At 36.0% G+C, this 23,148-nt stretch overlaps 1 protein-coding gene across 5 annotated transcripts in view; it reads right to left on the minus strand.

Annotated features, from left to right (window-relative positions):
* Positions 1-23,148, minus strand: part of PTPN3 (protein tyrosine phosphatase non-receptor type 3) — a 124,108-nt gene that overhangs the window by 43,028 nt on the left and 57,932 nt on the right. For all 5 annotated transcript variants that reach the window (XM_064705611.1, XM_064705609.1, XM_064705610.1 and 2 more), the window contains exons 10-14: positions 19,576-19,664; positions 14,286-14,349; positions 9,043-9,215; positions 4,152-4,286; positions 2,477-2,653 (exon numbers count right to left, since the gene is read on the minus strand). In XM_064705611.1, coding sequence (XP_064561681.1) covers positions 2,477-2,653; positions 4,152-4,286; positions 9,043-9,215; positions 14,286-14,349; positions 19,576-19,664 — 638 coding nt within the window. The remainder of the gene's footprint in view (positions 1-2,476; positions 2,654-4,151; positions 4,287-9,042; positions 9,216-14,285; positions 14,350-19,575; positions 19,665-23,148) is intronic.

Below are 23,148 nucleotides of genomic sequence, written 5' to 3' on the forward strand. Positions count from 1 at the left end.
CCTTTTCCCCTTAAGTGACACAGTAGCATACAGATGAGAGTGGTGTCAGGGAAGGCAAATCAGCAAGGATGACTTGTTCCTCTACATCTGTGAGTCTCTCCTTATTCCAAATTTGGAAACTGTAGTGGTACCTTTATCAAGACAGACTGCAACAGTGGTAATCTTCAAGCACTATGCCAGGCTAGACAAAGCAAAAATTGCAGTAAAAAAGAATTCCCTGGACAAGCCCATCAGTCTGCCTTTAAAAATAACCAGCTGTGGGTTAAACCTGTTCAATGTGTGTGGGCAAAAGCCCAGGGGAAACATCCACATTTAATACTAAGGATATGCAAGGTAAACTTTTTTCTTACAAAACAGATTTAGCTGATAGGGTAGGATTCTATCCATCAATGTTCAGCATTCATGGAAAGATTTTACTACACAAACATGCTTAATTTCATTTTGCATCTTTCAACAAAGGAAGTGAAGTAAGTAATAACTACTGTAAGATTGCAAAAGGAAAAACAAATGGAATGTGGACTAAGAAACTTCAGTGTAGAGAAAAAGTGAGGTTTTTTTTATGACTACTATTTTACCTCAATTGTAAAAGGGAAATGATAAATGACTATTTTATTTCACAAAAATCTAACAGTCAATACAACACAGAATCATTTATTCCATTCTTCTTCCAAACCACACAAATTGAATTTAATGACTCAGATTTATGCAGGCATTTTTTCATTTACTTGCAGAGTATCAAATATTATAAACATACCCAAAAAACCTGATAATGCATTAGGGATAATACATCTTATCCCTAAGATGCAAGAAAAAAAGCAATGATTTATATGTGGTAGTAACAGTAAAAATCTCCACAGTGAGTGATATTACTAAGATTCAGCACAGTCACTAGGACTCAGAAAATAAATGAATGCGCTATTTTCAAATTTAGAACATCCTTTTTTTCATTGTCTGTGAAAAGGCATGAAGGCAGGAATTTCCACTCCATTCTCAATAGGTGTAAGATAACTGAAACAGGAAGGAAAGAAAAAACTACAGGGGAAGAAAAGAAAAAGCAAAATAAAAGAAGTCCTACAATGTGCTAGCTGGCAGGACACAATTTGCCAGTCACAAAACACAGCATGGGAACATAATTTTCTGTCTTCAGCTTCTACCCTCATCATCTCTTCTTATGTCAGTATTTTTACTCAGAAAATACTTCTAAAAGTGTATCATCTGCAAACTTTGAAACACAGCAAAGACATGGTTTCCTATCTATGGCTATTCACAACATCTAAAGGCCTAACTTTTATGTATTATCATGGCTACTACTGCCATTAGTAATAATAAATTGTATTAAGATTCAGATGTCTTCCAGTCAGAAATATAGAAAAATGAAGTGACAAACTCAAAACACTTAATATACTCAAAAGAGTAACAAGATCCAAATATGCATACAAGATGTCAATTTTCTCCTTTTTTAATTTGAAAACTCTCTGCTATAATGTCACAATATTATTATTATTATAGAATTTTAAGAAAATCGGAATTTAAAGCTGTATTTAGTACCTGCACAATATCACAGAGGCAGGTGAGTCCTATCAGCTTCCATTAAGACATTGCTTCTCAAAATACACCTTGCCTTAAAGTCACTAGGCATCACTAAAAACCATTTTTCTTTTGCAGTGCTACAAAGGAACATGCATTTCAATACACAGCATTCTCCGCAGCTCCAAGTTTTAAAGTAACTGTTTTCTTTTAGAGACTGAACAATTAATGACTTCATACATTTGCAATAATCTGATATTCCTTAAGAAATGAGTGTAGCCATACACATAATGTAATACATGAACAAATAATCAGAGTGCACAAAGACAGGTGCTTCAACTCCTGGCAGCAAACCTAGCAGTTGTTAAGGCACAGCAGAGGAGAACAAAGTAGGTCCTCAAGGAATACAGCCAAAAAGCAGACACTGCCTTTAGATAAGCCATCGACAGTTCCTCTGAAGAAGAAAAAGATGGATGACCACCAGCATTATGAAGTTCTTGTGTACACCCAAATGCAATACCTCTTTCAACTGACAAGGCTGAGCTGATGATGTGGAACGTGAGTGAACTCTTAAAAGAGTTCACTAAGTCTTTCTGCCCACAAAAAAGGGTTTCTGACAGGTAGAAAAGGGTTGCAAAAGCTACTAGGAAAGAGGATATTACAGATTTGAACAGACATGACTTAGTAGTTCTTCTAATTTTACTAACAGCTCAACTACTATGTATTGTTTAATGATGAAGAGTTGGTATGCTTTTGACTTGCATTTTGTGTCATGGCATTTGCAGTATAGCAATTGGTCAAAACAAAGCTTATGCAAACAAAACTGCTTGAACTCATTGTAGCATTACAACTGATTGTGACTGTTTCACACTACAGCTCTTTGGGTTTTTTGTTTGGTGCTTTTAAAAAACATCGAAATAAGCAATGGATTGGTTGCCCAAGTCCTTACCTCCTCTGCGGACTACGGTTCTGAGAGAACTCTGAATCACTGTCCTTTGATGTTGGAGAGCCCTTATATGTGTAAAAAACATCCTCTGTTTCAGTAATATAACTAATCTCATTCGTAAGGTTATCTACAGATGAGTGCCGTGGTTTGCGGATTTCATGACGTAGTCTAGGACTCCGCCTTAAAAACACAGAATACAAACACAAAGGGGAGGATTAGAATATTTCATGAAACTTTATATAAGAAAAACTTCTACCCTATTGCAGTTATGATCTGAATCTTCATACCAGGCCTATAAGTCTCACTTCAAAATAATCAATTTTTAAGCATTCTGTAAGGTGTACAAGGCAATCATACACTGCTAGGTTCAGTACACTGAACTGATTTGTGTTTCTCCCCCTGTAAAATGCAACTTATATTATCATGTTTTAATCATAGGATGATTCGGGTTGGAAAGGACTAATGGAGGTCACCTAGTCCAATCTTCTGCTCAAAGCAGGGTCACTAAGGCCAGAGTAGGCTGCTTAAGACTTTATTCACTCATATCTCAAAAAATCTGAAGGATGGAGACCACAAAGCTTCCCCAGGCAATGACTGACCATGTGGTGAAGCAGTTTTTCCATTATAACATGACAAAACCTCTTTTGTTTCTACATATACTTGTTGCCCCATCTCCCACCATCCTAGTGTGAAAAACCCAGCCTAATCCTGTAGCTGGCCTCCTCCTAAGTAAATCTGGGCTGTCATAAGGCATCTGGGCAACCCCTGCTTCTCCAGGTTGAACATGTGCCACTACATCAGACTCTTCTCACAGGGTAGATGCTCCAGCCTCCTGACTACCTTGGGGCTGGTGGTTTTTGCAGAGCTTGCTCCAGTTTGTGTCTGTTTTATATTTGCAGACAAAAAGGGCTGCAGCATTCTAATGAAATCTAGAGAATGCTGGGCCAAAAGGGCATCACTTCCACTCACCTACTACCTAGAACTCTGTCAATTCTGCCAAGTTGGAATTGTTTGCTGTCGAGGCATACCAGATGGCTCATGTACCACTTCTGCCTATAAAGATTACCAGGCTGTTTTCCAGAAAGCTGCACTATAGACAATACTGTTACACTGGGGTCTTATTTCCCAGGACACTATTTTTGTCTCTGTTGATTTTCACACATTTCCTATTGGCCCATTTCTCCAGATTATCGAGATTACTTTGAAGAGCAGCCCTGGCCCCAGGCTTATTGACTCACCTCCCAGTTTGGTGCCACCTGCAAACTTTATGATCAACCATACCATTGCCTCCTCTAGGTCATAAAGAGGTTAAGCAGGACAGGTCTCAAGAGCAACCCCTGCAGTCATCTACCTTTTTTTGTTGTCCAGGTGGAGTGTGACCCATTAACAACTCCCCTCTTAGTCCAGTCATTCAACCATTTGAACATTTTTTTTTAAACCATCTTCTTGTCCACCCATCCAGAAAAATAATGTCTTAACTTGTGTAAAAGATTTTGGCAGACAGCATGAAAGCCTTGCTAAAATTGAGGTGACACCTATGCTTCTGTTGTCACATATATTCTCAGAATAAAAATGTTTAAATATATCTGTACACACTACATAATTATTCTGCTAGAGTATATACAGTTAGAAATGGTAGGAGGCTAGAAGGTGCGGAAAAGGCTGAAAATGGATTTACCAGTTGGGGGTAACAGGAGGTGATCGAGAAGGAAGGCTTTTGGTCTCTAGGTGCTCAACTGATAAGGATCTTCTCATAGAAGGGTTCCAAACCATCCCACCTATCACTTTTCTGCAGTACTGGTTGTTTACAGACCTGAAAAGATATAAAACATCTATATGTGAGTTATTTTGCATAGAAAAATTAAATAAAATATGCTTATGAAAGTCAACCTAATAATTTAAAGCATCCCCCTGTGCTAACCCCTCCTTATTTATGCATTTACATTCTCACAGAGACATTTGCTGTCCCTCATCTGTGACAATAAAAGTGATTGTTAATCCCTGTTCCATTGCTTATCATAGGCCTGGATAAAAATAACTTTTTCTGATAATTATTTTTAACCCAATTGTGTTTAAGAAGACAGAGGGGGAAACAGGAAATTCAGTATGTCCTACTGGTACTGAACTGAGTGCCTGACAAAAGACAGTTCAAATACAGGTAATATGTTCTGAAGCTTCCCTGTTAATATTCACAAAGGGGTAACAACTCAGCAAGAGCTTCACTGAGCACAGGACAACTTTACCCATCTACCTGCTGCCTCATTAAGAGCTAAAACTGACAAGACTCTATTGTGAAAGGAAGCCACCTTGGAGTGATGTATTCTTTGTACAGATAAACCATTAAAAAAATCTGACATGAAAATAAGATCTCCAGGTCTGGACTGCTTCTTTTGACAAGAAGAAGAAAGATTTGAGAAGAAAAGGGCTGCAACAGGATAAGCACCACAGCTAGGAAAGCAGTAAAAGTATCTTAATAGTGAAAATACACAGCATAAAGAAAATCTTGAAGTAGACTGAAATTGAGATAAACTAACTCTTATGCATCATTTTATACAGCATTCCATGAGTCAAGCTGAGAGATAAGCTGCTCACCTTTAAGTTTACAGGCCTAGGATTTCTCATAGAAGAAACAATTTATTAGTTACAGAGAAAACACCTTTGGCCTATTAAGTTCTAAACTGTACATAATGGGCAGCTGGGCTAGCAGGCTATGTAAGGATCTTACTACAGAGCTGAAAAGCCCCAATTTTACATAGCATTAAAAAGGAATTAATAATAAATAAAATAAAAATGTTACCAAAGCTGTGGGTATTATGCTAAAATCAAACCTTAAGCATGCTTTGCATTGTACTACTTTTTGCTAATATAAGTCAAAGAAAAAGCAACCCATTATTATTTTTTTCATATATACTGAAGTATTTTGCATATCTTGTTCATGATTTTAAAGGAAATCAATTCCCTCATTTTCTAAATATACTTTAGAAGCTTCTCCATGTATAGAAAACAGAGGAAAAACTTGGTATGAAGCATCTACATACTACAATCAGCTACCCATGTATGTTTCCATGCTTTGTTTACTAAGCCCATCAGCTCAGGAGAAGCTTTTGGCTATACTAACTATTTTATTTTTCTAACACTTTTGAATACAATGACAAGGTACCAGCTACTCATCTTCTTCAGAAACAGATGTCTTTCAAAGAACCGTTAGATAGTTGGAGCAGAGAAAAAGACTGGAAAAAGATGATGCATTATAAAAAATGCACTGCGAAGAAATCCATATTAATAAGCTTTTCATTTTTACAGTGGCTGTTGAGGCATTTTCCAACACAGACAACTTGAAAAGCAACATAACTTGTGTTATGATGGAAGCCAGAACCCTAAGCCCTAATTCTAATATTAAACCCCTAATCCTGACCACAAAAATCACTTATAGGGTAAGTCTCTAGACATCTCAGTTAAGGCATAGAAGTTAAATAATTTCATGAATTCAAGTAGATGCCCTTCAAATGCCAAAGATCAGCATATTTCTCAGCAAACATTCTGGGAGGCTGCCAAAGCCTTTCTGGAATGGACTGTGCTATCTGTAAATGATGCTTCCTTTCTCCTATCTATTACTGAAGCTATCCTTGGTGAAAAATACAGATACATTTTTTAGCTTTTCAACAAGGAATGAGAATGCATCTACGAGAGGTTATTCAGCGTTCAGGCCAGAATTTACCTCAGAATCTGGGAGATGTGATTCAGTCTGCTCCTTGAACAAGGCTTACAAGTGATTTATACAACTCAGCAGCTTAATTTAAATGGAATGCCTCTAGTACCTTAAGCTAAGAGTATCAAGAAGGGCACAGGTACGTGCAAATAAGAATTGTACTCAAGTACTGCAACTATTTGAACTGATGCAATAAATGCCAGGCTATCTGCCTCAAATAAGTGTAGAACATAGAACAAGAAAGCCACAAATTGCATAGGAAAACCTGTGATACTTAAGATGGTAAAACCTGAAAGTGGCAGCCTTCAAAGCTGATGGAAGCTGCATGAAAAGAATTTTTGAATACAAGTCAGTCTTAAAATCTCCAGGACTGCACGCTGTGGTCAGTGGAGCTTTTGTGTGCACATTTAGTTTTGTGGTTTGGTTTGCCTGTGTTTGTTTGATTTATACAATGCAAAAATTTCTTCCCTTTCATAAGGGAGAATGCAGAGTCACTTTTTTAGTTGTGTAACTTCCACATGAGTTCAGTGCATCCTTGAAAAGGAACATGGAAAATCTTACAAAAATCTTGTTTATGATTCCACAATCATAAACAAGTCAGAAAGTAAAAATTTTCAATATGTGATATCTGACCTCAGAAGTGACTTTTTCACAATTGTTCTTAAATCTTTTGAGAAAATAATTTGCTGAGTTCATAGGAACTACTCAAAGCTTTTCAAAATTACTGTTGCTTCCTATGTAGTTTAGGAATCTTTCATAGCAATGGTTGCTGAGTTACCTCTTCCTCATGTAGATCCCAAAATTTGTGCTTACTGCTGTTATAAACAAGGCCAAAGAGATTACCCTAAGCTGATGGAAAGTATCTCCATAACTGATTCTCCTCCTGGAGATTCCTTAGAACTCTAAGTAAGCAATTCAGCAGAGACAATGTCTCAGAGCATTGAAATTACTTGAAAGGAATAAATTCTTAGTAATTCAAATCAACATTGAGAACTGTCCTGTATGCTACAGACTATCAAGATATTGTAAGAGCAGATTTGTCAAAATTAAAATGTTTGGTAAAAAAATGAAATTATACTAAACCGGTACCCTTTGGAACTCGTACTGTTTTCTTTCTTAACATTACAAAGACTGTGGAATCAATGTGTGTATATATCTGTCCTATAGGAGGATCAGGATTTTCAATCTCTTTGCAAATTTGAAAGAAATAAAGGACTCCATGCCCTGACAATCCAACAAACTTTGAGTCACCTCAACACCTCCACTACAGAGTTAATTCTAAAAATAAGGATTTTTAAAATATTAGAAAATTAGAATACTGTTTGTACAACTAGGGTTTTTTTTCCCATGTCCTAGAAACCAGATCATCTAGCTATGACCTAGTACTAGGTGAAAACATGGAATTATACTCCAGTAAAAAGCATAACATTTTATCAGAATTCCTACATTGCCCTCAGGGGTTAATTGCTTCATTCACAAGCAATAGCAGTGCACTTGGTATTAATTTCTGCAGTATCAAGAGGCATCAGTGTAAAAAGCCAGAGAGCCACCAAAGTCTGAGGAGCCATTTGAAGCATGTTGATATCATTCAGAAGTTGAAGCTTATCCAAATAGAAGACAGAAAATCTCTGACAAATTATATGTAAAGTTAAACTGTTAAGAGAACACGCTACAAAAAACTCACAAAAAGACACTACCCACAAAGTATTTTATTGTTTTCTTAGCCAAAAAACCCAATAAAATACTTCTCCAAGAATCATGAGACGAAGCAGGTTTCTAGAGAGTCTACAGATCATCAAAGGGTCAAAGAACCCCCTCAGAATCTCACATCCAGAGAGGATAATGACACAAGACTTTCTTTTTCATTCACTATTAATATGATTTTTTTTTAATATGTTTCATTACAGAATGTTTTTGGGGGGTGGGGTAGGTGGATTGGGACAGGATGGATGAGACAATAAGCCACAGGACATGACATCTTTGTAGCTGAATTATTGATAAATGTAACAACAGAACAAATCAACATAATGGAAGAAATCACTGTGACTGATACTTATCAAAAAAATGTAAAAGCCCCTAAAGTAAAAGAGCAGAGTAAAAAAAATCACACAGGATAGCCAAATAAGGGCTAACTGCAAAGAAATGGAGAGGGACATTACAATGTCATGTGACTGGACAATAAACTGGCAGCTTAATTTTAATGACAATAGGGCTCAGTAACTGCATATGGAGAGGAATAATCCCAGCTTCGTATAGGAAAATCATAGGCTCTAAAGAATTACTTCCTGTTAACTAAATCTTAACACTAGGAAACTAGTGTTTCTAGTGCTTTGTAACTAGAAGAATCCAATGAGCCAAATAAAGGATTAGAAGTGTCACAACACGGCTATCTTGAATACCTGAATGGGAAAAGTTTTTAATCTTTGTGTCAGTAATAAGTGGTTGGTGTGATGCACTCCAGAAACTGCCCTAACATATTAAACAGAATATGTGTATGACACTAATGGTTAAACATTGCCAAACAAATCTGTTCTGCAAATTCTCTTACCGGATCATTAGCTACATGACATTTTTTCCTTTCCAGTGTTTTTATACTTCAGACTGAAGCAACAAGTTGAAAAAATAGTAGTAAAACATATATCCAAACACCTTTTGAGGCAATTTTAAGAAAAGTTCTACTGTAAGGAGATCACATTGCAGAAAGTGAAACCACAACCATATAACTTGTCAAATGGTTCATATATAGACTAGAACAAAGTTATGGACAGGACTGAACTCTGACACTCCAACTTGAGCTACTACTGACACAAATCCTCCCATTCCCATCAAAGAGCAAAACATGCTTTCACACAATACTTACTTTGCTGGATTTCTAGAACCCAGAGTCCAATAATGTGATAATATCTTTTTTTCATGAGGTAGTGACTTCTTTGCCTGAAAAAATGTGTGATGCTCTACACAAGATTTCCAAAGATTTTTGCATGCTCTGTAATTTAACATGTTGAAGGCAACAATATGCTCTCTGGATTCATTCTGCAACAGTAGGGAACACCATGTTTCAACATATACAAGTAGATGAAACAGTAAACAAGATCATAAAAAACCAAGAATTATTTTAAGCTTAAACATGAAGAATACATTGTGGCAAACAAACAAACAAACAAAACCCAGTATACAGTAGATTTTGAGCTGGAGATGGCGAAAATACCTCTATGGCTATTTGAAATTACAAACTGCAAAATGCGCACTTTACAAGTTCATGAAGTGCTAATAAAATATTTAAGTCTAGAGTGGGGAAGTTTTTGCATATATGAGTATCCTGTTATACTGATAAATATATTTTCAGGTTTCCAGTGAGACTTTGACCTCTTAAGACAAACAAAATTTAAAACATTCAATTAAGGGTGCAATGTCAAAAGAAAAAAAACCCCTCATTCTTTGAATTCAAACTCTTCATGTAAGTCTTCAATTCAATAATGTTCTTTCAAGTGCCATAATATGCAAAAAGCATATTCTTGATATTCTTTCAGAAGAAACTAAAGATGTTAACAGTGATCTTTCTTTGGGGAAAGAAAATACTTCTGATGGGACTGGAGCCGCTGCTACTGCTGTTGAAATCCACTCCTGCTTGGATGATAATGTGAGGCCACAATGAGGAGGTTCAGAAGGCAGCAGAATATGAAACTTGCGTCTCGATGCAAACTCTCACAAGTAACTTCAGTGCCAAAGTGCCAGTGAAACATGAGTGCAACACAATTGTGCCATCAATGTTTATCCCAAGAGTTTTGTACAAGAGAAAGCTTTGATTAGTTAATCTACTTATTGATGCAAAGAAAGTGGAATGAGAGCAAAGCAAAGAATAGAAATAGAGGTAACGAGACCTGAGACAATTGCCAGCATAGCTCAGCACTTCAGTGAAAAAACAAGTTCTCATCACTCATCTTTTCTAGCTCCTCTAAATTATGACTAATTTTGACATCTCAACATATAATTAGACAGGCAACCTTTTGCTTGTTCACAGCAACAATCCTGTTGGGAAGTAGCTACAAACCATTTTGGCTGGTATAGTCAATCTGTTTTTCTTGTGGTTTTTTTTTTTATTCCTAAGCAGTCTATTACAATTGATACATATCTGAGACCAAGCCTGCTTTCTGCAAATCACTTCATGTCTAGTCCAGAGAATCTGTGGCTTTTGAGAAAAACAGTGAGACTCTCAAGGGAAAAAAATATTTCCTCTTGATTTTACATAAGCACTGCAAAACATTTAACTGATTACAGTCTTTAAGGAACGTTTTCCCTATATCTATTAAAGCATTTAAAACATATTTTCTTTTCAAGATGTGGGTTTGTTATTTGAGTCTCTTGCATATTGGAAACAATTTGTCAGTTACCACAATTGCTTCTAAGTAGTTACATAAAACAAAGCAGCAAAGCATAGCAAATCTTAACTCAGAATTTCTTGAAATACACCAAGCACACATCACAAAGGTTTAATGACAAATGTTGTTTCTGACATACTCCCTGTCAGTTGAATACCACTTGAAGGTTTTACTACTCCAGCAGACAAATAAGTGTATAGATATTTTTCTTGGTCTGAAGCACTGGCCTTTCAATTACCACAAAAATTATTTTATCCAAACATCTCAATTATACTGAAAGGCTATAGCATAAAGATTAGGAACTAAGTATATCTAATATTCTCTTTTTAAATTTAGGTTTGATAGCAGCAATTAATTTTGCTTTTTACAAGTGTCCTTTTCTGTTGTCACAGAACCTTCTTAGCAGCCTTTAAGTGGGCTGAAAGTTTCAACATGGATTTAAGCTAGGAAAAATATTTTGAGAAGTTTCACAAAAAATTATTTGATTTTTAGACCAACATAATCTTTTGTTAGTAACAATCTGCCTCACTAACAGGCCACCTTGCAAGTTATGCTGTTAAATCTGTGTATTTTTTTAAAGGTGAGGAGAGTTCTAGTGGGATCCCAGGATATAATGCCCATCATACTTCTCAACTCAATTTCTAAAAGAATGGCATTTCCATGATTATCAAGAAATGAGGGTTAGAGAAATTTGAGGTAATGGGAACAATACCACGTAACTAAAGTCTTTTGCTACTTTAGCATATGGAAGAATTCCTGCATCAGTTGTATGCCTACTCACTCCATTAACAGAAAATCTGAAAATATCTACAGCATTAAAAGTGAAGATATATTTTAGTATGCAACAAATGAAGTTGTTTTTAAACATTAGGGGTAAGCACATTGAAAATAAAATTTCATTTCTGAAAGGTACAAAATGTTGCCTTTAAACAGCATAGTTCCTATTCCTACCTTAAATCCTGCACCCTTCATTAAGCCTACATGTCATGAGCTTCTCTAGCATCAGACATTCACTGATTCATCAGTCTTGCTCCCCAGTCCTTATTTGGCTCTTCAGTAGAAAAAGAAATACTGCATACTCCTAATCAAGCAGCTGGTCAATAGACCGGAGCAGGGGGAGGGTAAAAGAGAAGGTGAGTAGAAGGGAAAGAGTGAGATAAGGTAAGCTGGTTTTTTTTCAGAAAAGGTGCATAAGGAAAGAAAAATGGAGTAAATGAAATAAGAAGAACAAATCAATGAAACATGGGACATCCCAGGGGACTGCAAATCCATTGCCTTTGGGAACTTCCTGTACATTTTTGAATCTAAATATGGCATATAAAATGTAAAAGAGGTTCTATGGCACTCTCATCCTCTTTAGTCAAACCTTGCCTAAGAATATACAGTATCTTCTCTGCTTTCCTCACACTCTTTCATCTCTCTTACTTTCAGATTCATTTACCTATTTGCTTCTGTTTTTCCAAGCAAAAAACTGACCATTTTGAAGACTGGCACCAATGCAGTCATCTGCCCTCACACACCCCTCAAGCATCCCGCTATTCAGGAGAAACCCTAGGACTCCACTCCCCTCTCTCCCTCTACACAGCACCAGCAAGCTTTTCCAAGCAACACCACCAGAGCACTGCACACCTGATGCCCTAAATTTCAAACAAAGGGGGCTGACAAGGATGGATGTATCCACAGATTCAGTGGCAAACCTGGTCTGCTTTTTCATATAAACTGAGAAGGAGTAAAAAGGTCATGCAGCTGGCCTTACTTTTCTTACAGTTCTGTAGCTCTTTAAGCACGACACTGCGTGCATTACTGTCATCTCTGGAGGTTATGAAACAAAGAACTATGATCACTGAAGAGAAGGTAAGCTAAAGGAATCAAGAGCCTTGAACTGTCATCATTTATCAAATGTTTAATTGAACAAATTAAGATTGCTGCTCTCTTCAAAAGTGACACAGGTCTCCAGAGACAAAAATTCTACATTTGACAGCAGTCAAGTCTTTATGTAATGAACACACATATTTTACATTAAGTCCACAGATGGTTCTATATTGACACTTTATTCTTCCATATTACAAAACCATTGTGAATACACTCATTTTCAGAGAATCATAAAATGGTTTGAGTGAAAGGGACTTAAAATCATTGAGTTCCAAGCCCTGTTGTACTAATCATTCTCAGAGAGTTCTGTTACTACATTTATTCTCACAGATCATTTGGAAGCTGCTGTCTGAAAGCCTGCACTTATCTGTATATTTGAAATATTTAGATTTTAAAATTACTATTTATCAGTGAATTTTTAATCCTCAAACCCAGGAGAGAAGTTATTACTTGCAAGTATTTACACTCAGAATTGAGTAGAATGATCTATCAACCACTCATTTTTTCGTGCAGTGTAATAAAAATGAACAGACTGCAAAACGTCTGCATATAGACAACATATTTAGAAACTTACCGCTAGTAAAAAAAATTTAAGATCCCCCTACAATGTGTAAGGACACACTCTGTGCATACTATCTGTGTGTGCAATCATTAGTGCTGTAACATTGTGTCTGGAAACTAACTCTTCTCAAACGTGAGTCCTGAAATGTAACATGTACATACTTGCACACTCCTCAAATTTCAAAAAGCCCACCAAAATGGGAAAAAAGAAGGGCACACAGAAAAGAAAAAAGAAGAAAACATTTTCCATTTGGGTAAAACTAAAAAGGCCTCCTTAGAAATCTGTGTTCAGCAAGACCTTCTAATCTATGTGGGTCAAGAGGTGGTCTTGTAACCCAGTTTCTATAAATTTAAGAGCTTGTGTACTACCAGAAAGAGCCTCCAGGAACTTTAGATACAAGTTAACATTTACTTTCATTAGCTTTGTCCTCAAGTGAATTAAAATATTTATACATCTGCTGATCACTAGTTTCTGAGAAGGTTTTTTTTTCCTGTCATATTAAATAATCTATGCTCTTTGTAAAAAATATCTTTTTTTTTTTTTCATATTGTGGCAGCACAATAATAATCAGTAATCAAGATTTCCTTCCCCATTAAATAGACTAATATTTCAATTGTTCTGCAAAGAGCACAAAGCAACTAACAGAAGCCATCTCTTAACAGTTGAAAAATTTTATGTGTGCTTTATCAACTGCCTTCATATAATTTGCCGACTCCTAAAGCCCTCCATGTTACACAGAGCAGCAGGTGGGCTATTTCCCTTTTCAACCTCATGTTTCTCATCTGCAAAGTTCTCCTTTCCTCCAGGAACCTTGCTTTCTTCCTGATCTCTGAGCCCCATAAGCTGAAGGGACCTCACAAACTCCCCCTAGCTGGGACAAGCTGTTTAGTAGATTCACTGCACCAAGGAACTCTACAGGGCAGGGAGAGCAAGGGAAAGAGCAGCAGATGCTGGTGAGAAAGGGGAAATATGCTATGTTAATAGATATTGGAGAAAGGAGAAAGGATGGAGATATGCATTTCCCCGAAGTCTCCAAGGGAGAAGAAGCCTCTATGGGAAAGATAGGGTCTAACAGACTGAAAGTGGAGAGATTCACTGTTGGAAAGGAAACAATAAAAGGGAAAAAGAAAGGGAATAGGCAGACCAGAACAGCAAGACCAAGTTAACAAAACAGAGTTTCAAAGGCACATTATCCCAACAGAGACTTTTGATCAGCAGTTTGTAGGTTACATTCAATACAAAATATTGAATATGGTCACTAGAGCAAAACAATATTAGAGGACTACTTACATGTTTTTGCCGTTGTTGTATAAAAAACTTTTTCCTTTTAAAGGAAATTTTTAAGATGTTCACCCTAAAAGACAGAAACAGACCATGAAATACGGAGCAATGTTTAGAGTGATAAAACAATGAAAAATAATATTGTGTACAGTGAGCCTGAAAGATTAGAGCTGTAAAATATTCAATGAATAATATGCAGCCATCTCTTGTGTTGAGTGGCAAATAGATGTCCTCGTTTAATCTTTAAATAGTTCACAGCAGTTCTCTCCCACCAAATCTATTCTTGCAGCAAAAAACTCGATGACATCTTCTACACTAAGCTGCACAAATGTTAAATGTGTCAACTTTTGTATAACTTTAGAGTCATATGACAACTGTGACTAAAGGAACAAAATTTAAGACCCTAATGACATGACAAGGTTGGTCTTACAACAACTGAAACTTTGCAGAGGCTTTGCAGAATTGGTTTCATAACGTGAAAGATATCATGTATTTGTCTTAATCAGTGACCAAAATCTCTAGATAAAATCATCATTTTAGAAGGATGAAAACTGTAGGAATGAGTGTTAATATATTTTTCACTTCATTAACATTGCTATGTAATTTATGTGGTAATTTTAGAACTGAACACATCTTTTTAAATATACACAGTGTGAATACATATTTTCTAAGGTAAAGATTACAACTGGAGTTGGTGCTCAAGCAATTTTCATTTTAATTATACACTTATCAGTTTTGCTAAATTAAACAAACTTCTACCCACCTGCACACCTTCCCACAGCAAAACAAGATTTGTCTAAAATACCTAAATTTTCTCTGCAATAGTTCTACTTCAGTAACTGAAAACCTGCACTTTTGGACAAAGAAATCTCTAATCTACCGTCAGCTGGAATCTTACAGAGGCCTTAAGGAAACCTATTTAAGGCCTAAACAAGTCATATTTGCCTGAAAAAAATCATGAAAGAGTTTTGTAAGTTTACTGCTAAAAGTCTCATAATAGTTTCAAGAATGGATGCTTTACAGGATGTTGGACATCAGGTATGAACTTTGTTGAAAGTCCTCTCAGTTTGGCACAGTTTCTGCATTACTCTCATCAAGTGGGATGGCATAAAAACTCATTCCCAACTGCTCATGGGAGAGGCACTTGAGTTATAGAGCAACATCTTTCATGGAGGATAAATTTATTTAACTGGCAAATTTATTCTCTCTTCACAGGAGAATAAATTTGCCAGTTACTAACAAGAATATTAATGGAATGATCTATCCCTCTTCCTGCACAAGAGGTGGAAAACAATGCCATTTTCAGAAAATGCTTTTCTCCATCAATTACAGAACCAGAAAGAAACAGGTATTTCAACACTATCCTTCAACAACACAAACTGATGTGAAAATTAATGGAAAATTGAAATCATATCCGCCTCTCCTGTTAGGTCAACTCTTAAAATACTTGTGTCATTTGACTTGCTACCTCAAACATCAGTGATCTGCATTGCTCATCTAAAAGCTCTTGATTCTGAACTACCTGACAAGTCAGAAATTTTCAGTTGTATTTACTGAGCTGCAATTCATCGTATATTAATTCTTTGTTGATTCTAGTGCTACTCTGGCTGAACTAGTACCACTCAAGTTTTGTGCTTCTGGTTCTTTCTTACCACATTTCTTGACTTAGACTAAACTTCAACAAACAAGTTTTTGGAATTATTCCATAGTTGCAATCATGGTCTCGTCTTACCCCAACATGGAGCCAGCTGAAATGCAGGAAGAAAACTAACAGAAAACTAACCTGGCAGACTAAGTGAAAAACCCTCCACCCAACAACAAAAAGGTAGCCAGCATTCTAATGTACCAAAACTCCCTCAATCACTCTCCACTACCTCCTGCTTTTTCTTGAAAAACCCTGAAGCAAGCAAACAAAAAACTACCAAAACTCCATCAAAACCAAAACAAGCCCCATGATTTAGTGCATGACCATATAATCACTTCAAGCCAAATCAGGGCATTAAGTCTCTTTATTTTGACCTTCTCCTAAATAGAATACCCTTCTCAATTCCATTCATTCTTCTTAAAGTACAACTAAATCTACTTAGTTCAGGCATGAAGAACACTTCCTACTCTGACATTTTCATTTTGCAATAACTAAAAATCATTTGCAATGTTATGCCCACAAACTGACTGAATGTACACACCTAGTAAAATCTAGAAAAAAATCTAGGAGATTAAGGTGTCAAAGCACTTAGACTTAACAAGTTCTTGAAGATGCCATACTCAAAAATTATATTAATAGAATGCATTTACTGTTATTATAACTGGTGGCTCAGCAGCCCTTCTCTCTCACCAATAATCTGTTCAGTGACTATGCAATATTCACAAATCATTAAATTTCATGGTTTACTTAAAAAGCACTCACTAGTTGTAGCATATTAAGAATTATGGATCTTTTGGGTCCCATCTTCCTATCATTCACAAGCATCAAAATAGATTTGTCACTCCGTGGGCCACAGAATTGCTAATTTTTGATTAAACTGGCAGTCCTGTCCTAGAACTTAGTACTAACAGCTGATACTTGTGACTTGAAGCAAAGAGAAAATTTCTTTACCTGTAAATCCTATACTTTGCCACTGAAAAAAGATTCTGTCCAATTTGCTATGCAAGATACTTGCTTTCCAAGTTTTAACTAGCAATGTATTATGCACTCCTCAAGCAGTTTCTCTGAAACTTTCAAAGCAGTGAAACGGCATACACAAAATAGCATTTACTACCTAACTTTAGTTGCTGCTGATATAGAGAGTATTTGTATGTTTTTGCCATAATTATTTACTTGGAAAATTTGGAAATTACCACATAACTGTTAAGCACCCTTGAGAATAACTCTGCAGAGGGAACAAAACACTGCATTAAATCCAAAGCTATTTTTTAAACCTATCTTGACTTGCATTGTCGCTGATTGATCAGTCAGCTCTTTACGTAGGTTGCTTTGATTGAAAAGCATCTTTTTGCCAAGGCAGAGCTCTCTCACTGCCTCTGTTCCTGAAAACTTTTGGTCCCCTTTGACTACTACCATATGGCATAGCTGTATTGTTGTCATCCACTGCAGAGTATTTTGCTTAAAATTTTGGAAAAAGTGCTTCGATGGTGTTTGCTGCCACCTTGAGTTCTAACTCGTTAATGGTGAAGTTTGCACAGTCCATAGGAAAAATCACTTGATACAATTGGTGTTACATAAAGAGCCTAAAAAAATGCCACTTCAGGCATTGCAGAAATATATCCTGCTTTGAGATCTAAAATGAAAGTGAGAATCTATACTACAAATACATCCCAAGCAACTCCACTCTGGTGATTTTCAGTGTTTGCTTGTTTTGGTGGGATCAGGGAATGGACACCATTCCTGCACAAAGAATTATGATTAACTCATGCAAGATGCCAGGAATAAAATATCAAAAGTTAGCCCCTGTGAAGGGAGCTTTTGCTTTCAAGATGAAATTAAATTTTTAGAGAGAGGCAGAGAGAAAGCAAGTAAGTAGGAAAGCCTGGAACAACTGCATGAGCTGGCAGATGAAAATATTACTGCCTAAACCTCATATTTTAGAGTGGGAATTATTTGAACTGAAAAATCTTTGGGTTTTACTTCCCTCATTTTTTTTCTGTAAATGAGAACAGGCTTTTGTGAAAAATGTTTTAGCATCTGTGTTTTATTCCTCTGTGCTCTCAGGAGTAAAAGTAGCACAGGAAGTTGTAGATTCCTCCTGTCCTGTGTGCTACAAACTATTTTTCTCTTCCTTGAAAAAATTCATAGTCACAGATTTTAAAATGTCATTACTCTATGATTTTCAGAAACAACTATTATCAATTCATATATTACTTAAGTCAACTAAGTTGGCAGAACAAGACTGGCAGAAGACAGAAAACGTGCCTCCAGCTGGCAGTTTTTAAAACCTGCAGCAGCTGAAAGAAGCTGAGAGGCTGATGCATGAAGGAGCAGCACTCAAGGCACAAAGATGAAAGACATGTCTTTTATGCTTCAATGTGCATTAGAAATGGGAAAATACAAGTTTTCACTATGCTGCTGCATGAGAGCATTATTATTGACATGCATTTACCCAGGATGATTGCAGTATATCCCAGGAAATTGAAATGCAACTCACAGCAAAGAAAAAAAAAATCCAGAGACCATGCAGTGTATTTTCCCCGAGAATTTAAATTGAGACTGATTTTATTGCTTTTCTATAGGAAATAGCTGTTTGGTTGGGTTCATAAATGAAATAATGGGATGACGCTAGTATTTAAAAATACAGCTAGGGAGCTTTTGTTTTTTTTTATAATTAAGGGCCAAAAAGCAAGTATAACACACTGGAATGCATTTTTCTGTCATGATTAAGAACACTGTACTATCTTACTGAAAAAGTTATCCAGGACAATTGTTACAAATTCAAAGAACTCATGTATAACATGACAAAGCTATAGTTTTATTAGGCATTAAAAAAAAAAAAAGTTCATACTTCGTTTAAAAAAGAAAGACTGGAAAAAATTTCTTTCTGATCCAATCCAAAAACCATAAGGAAATGCCTGACCTCCATATGATTTCTTATTCAGGTTATAATTTTAGTATGATATAACTAATAAAGCCCAAAAGCACTTAAAAAAAATTATAGCTTATGTAACTTCTCATGTCATTCCTATCAGAGTTCCTGTGCACATTATTTCTTTGCAGAGGTGAATTTCTACAGCACAATCATGCATTTTAATGTTTTATGTATCAGAGAATAATGTGAAAGTCTCTCACCTGCTTGTTAATGTTATACACCCATATTTGATGACATTTAAAAATGTCTAAATTATATTATTTTACTTCCTGAAAATCTGAAACTCTAAAAACCTCGTTTTACATTTCTACTCCAAGAAGTGTCTTCTTGCTGAATGCCATGTTAAAAAGTTCAGACTGAACTTAATTCAGACTGAATTAGGGGCTGAACTTTAATAGCAATACTGATTAATTTGTTTTTAAAGAGACATATTATTGGGCACAACAGCAGCAAATCTCTAAGACCTCAAGGTCCTCCTAATAATCTACTCATACCTGTACGTAAATTAACTTGATCAAGACTTCACACAGTGCAAGGACTTCAAAAGTCTTAAAAACTTGCCTAGGCAAGTTTTTGTTTTCATCTAAGCACAAGAAAATAATACAATATTCCATAAAGAACAAATATGTGTATTGTAGGCTTCTTTGGAAAAAATGAGAAAGCAAATGGACGTAAAATTGAAAAAACTGGACATATTTCTTTACAATACAGGAATTTACCAGGGATAGAAGCTTGTACAGATGAGTTTTCTATATACAGCAATTCCACTGGATGCAATCCCAATCATAAGATCTAGATTATGGAGATCCTAAAAAAGAAAAATACTGTAAGAACACAGATGCAGTTTGTGTCATTCACATTTATCTACTAATAAATATATTTTCAAGCTTTCTATACCTAAATTGCTACACTTCAGGAATAAAATCAATGACATTTTTGAGTTTTGATTTTTACACATCTCCTTCCTTTGATGTTATCTATTACACACTCTAAATATTATTCATTCATAAAAGTTGTAACGTTCATCCTACTACCCTGGATGTTCCTTAGGTCTGCATCAAGAGTAAATTTGCAAGTCTAACCTTATTATTTCAGGAAAGAAGTTGAAATACTTTCCAAGATTAGTCAGGTAAATGTCACAGAATTTTGGGACCTGAACAAAAATTGCCTGATTACATGCTGTTAAAAAAAAGAGAGGAAAAAATTCCTTACTTTTTCCTAAAAGCTCTTACCAAGAAAGACTGCACAGGAGGTGACTAAAATTTCCCACATGAGAATATGTTGGAGTAATTCACGTGTACATGAATATTTCATACAGTAAATAAAATCCATTATTAACTAAACCAAAAGCTGTGCATTAGCTTAACACATGCAACTGGGGAAAAAAACCCCAGAATTTTACAATCCTTTCTAGGTACTGAGATACTTAAGAGAAAACATATAAGCAAAGATTTGAGTTTAAAAAAACCCAAACCAAAAAGGCAGAGAGGAGGATGCTGAATGGTCATTTTGAGCCTAAACACAGACCAATGTTAAAGAAGTTATAAATCTTGGCTTCCCAGTTCTTATGATCAATACACACTAATGTGTCACTACATGGATTTCTAAACAGACCTAAATGCATACATAAATCCACATGTAAGTAGAATCCATTGTTTCAAATATCAGGTTTGACTCAAAAGCAGTTTCAGATTGTTTTTAAAGGACAGCCAATGGTAGCAGATTCTCTTAAAGCCTTCAGTAGCACAGTTGCTCCTCTAGATGGTACTCTGGGCTCAATTAATATATGGCTTTCCTCCATGTCCAACCCCAAGTTCTTTATATTAGTACGGTACGGGAAAATAGAACAGGTAGCATGTGCTCTGACAATACTGTGGAAAGTCTACAATAAATCCTTTAAAAACAGTTGAACAGAAGTGTGTTACAGGCCCATGAATGAGTGAAGGCTAACCTAATTTGCAAAGCATAATACAGGAATCCAGAAGTGACATCCCTGTATTTTAATACTTGGGAAAAACACTGAGGTATTCAGGAGATTAAGTGCCTACAGTTTAGTTGTTTCTGCCATGATACGGCCACCCTAAAGCAGGGTAGAAAATTGTATTATTAGCACTTTGAGCTCACTCTAGCTTTCTGCTTTTAAAAATCAATACTGTGAAGAAAAAACAGCTTTTAAAGTAAAACCTCAGAATCGACATGATTAAGTAGAAACAAAGGATTATCTAAAACACTTGATGGGGATTAATTAGGCTAAACTACTCTATTTTCTCCAGAAGCTTTGTCAGAACAAAGTTCATTCCTTACCCTCCTCTGCACCAGCCCAAACCACTAAGCTCCCATGTTATTTGTTATTATGAATTCTCTTGTATTAGGCCTAAGAAACACCAAAACCAGATGCTGGAATAGCAAAAAGAGAGGGTCTCTTTAACGAAAAATGATACTGATGTACAGTTATTTCACTTTCAAAACATGCTGTTAAATTTCATAAGAAAGAAATAGCATGCATATTTTTATTAAAAAACAGGTAACATTATGAAGATAATAATAAAAAGTTGTAAAAAATTGTCACGCCAGGCATCTAGGTAGTGAAGTACTGATTCATATTTGATTTAATTTACAATTACCATTTTGATTTTTGTAGATAGGGAAATAATATTGATTCAAAAAATTTCCTATCTTGAAATGAAGGATAAGTTAACAGCAGATTAATTATTGAGCAGAGGGAATAGTGGTCCAGAGTGAAAAGGAGATTAGAAATTCAAGAAATATCAATATCGTTTTAAGATATTGAATTCACTCTCTTGAGTCTCCTAATACTATCGCATATTTTAATATTTTAGCAGTTCAGATTCTTCATCAGAAAAAAAGCAGACGTGTTTGCAAATGAAAACTGAGCTCAGAATGAAGTTGCGTGTTTAATAAGTTGCTAAAAAAAAGGCTTACACTTATATTAAATATTTAGCTTTGTATCATAAAACAAAAAAAAAAAAAGGAAACTATATATCCATCTGCTTGTCAAGAAACATCATCCAAGAGTATCCCACTCTCAACCACCAGTACAGGAGCACCAACTTATTTGGGCCATTAGTATAAAAGCTAAGTGTTACCTGGTTCTTCTGCCATACACAATCTAAGAGGAACAAGATCATCAGAATCCACAGAGATAAAGCCTTTCACAGAGACACAGTTTAATTAGCCCCTGCTAAATCTGTCAAGGCACTGGGATGTGACAAAATTGGAAGGATGATTTAAAAGCAGTAGTGGGGGGGGGGGGGGGGGGGGGGGGAATATCAGGAGGCACTACACATCCCTGCCAAAGCAGGGGCAGGACATAGTAGCCTCTGAAGAAGCAGCTTATAAACCTTCACTGTAAACTTCTTACAGGGAGCAAGACCAACCTCATGTTGGTTGAGAGGTTTGCCTCATGGCATTCAATCCAAACAGGGACTTGCAACTGATGTTTTGGAAGGACAAAACTTCAGAGACAATCAACTACGCCCCGACTAATGACTTCCCTTCTCAGCTTCAGGTCATTTACAGGTAGAGGATTTCCTGGTTTAGAAGCTCCTTTTATATTTAATGGACTCCAGTGACTGCCTGACTGCTCCTGACAGCTATTTCACCTTGAGCATCCATTAAATCAGAATGAACCCTTACAGTTCAACTGCAGCATTGTGGGAAAAGTTCCTTTACTTAAACCTGTCTCTTTTTGGGTAGACTGAAGATCTTGTTGGCTATTCACTTTCTCCATGCTGTTCACCTGCTACAGAAGGCTTTTCCTTTAAACATTCATGATTGTTATCCTTCTCTGTACTTTTCTTTTTCCATTACCTACTCTGAGATAAGGAAGGGAGAGGAAAAATGAAGATCAACATTCAAATGATATTGAAACTCAATTTGAAAAGTGGCATGATATTTTATGGTTTGGGTTCTATTTCCTTCCTAGCAGCTTCTAAACATCTAGATGTCTAGTTCAATGGCTAGAAAATCCAGATCGCTTCAAATATTTCATCCTTAAAAAAAAAGAATTTTGATAAAACTATTTTTTTTTAATGGAAACAATAGCAAAATTGTCTGCAGTGAAATTTCATTTAGCTAAAAATGTCTGAATCCAGTCTATTATCACTGCTGGCACTGGTAAAACCACTACTGACACCCTGCATGCAGTTCAGTGGCCTGCAGCTCAGGAAGGATAATGGAAATTGGAAGAGCTTTCAGAAACAGCATCCTGTCAATATGAAGAGAATGGTCACAGTCTAGTGTGGAAAGTCTTAGCACTCAAGCTGACTTAT

Source organism: Zonotrichia leucophrys, chromosome 2 (genome assembly GCF_028769735.1).
Source record: "Zonotrichia leucophrys gambelii isolate GWCS_2022_RI chromosome 2, RI_Zleu_2.0, whole genome shotgun sequence".
Lineage (NCBI taxonomy): Eukaryota > Metazoa > Chordata > Aves > Passeriformes > Passerellidae > Zonotrichia > Zonotrichia leucophrys.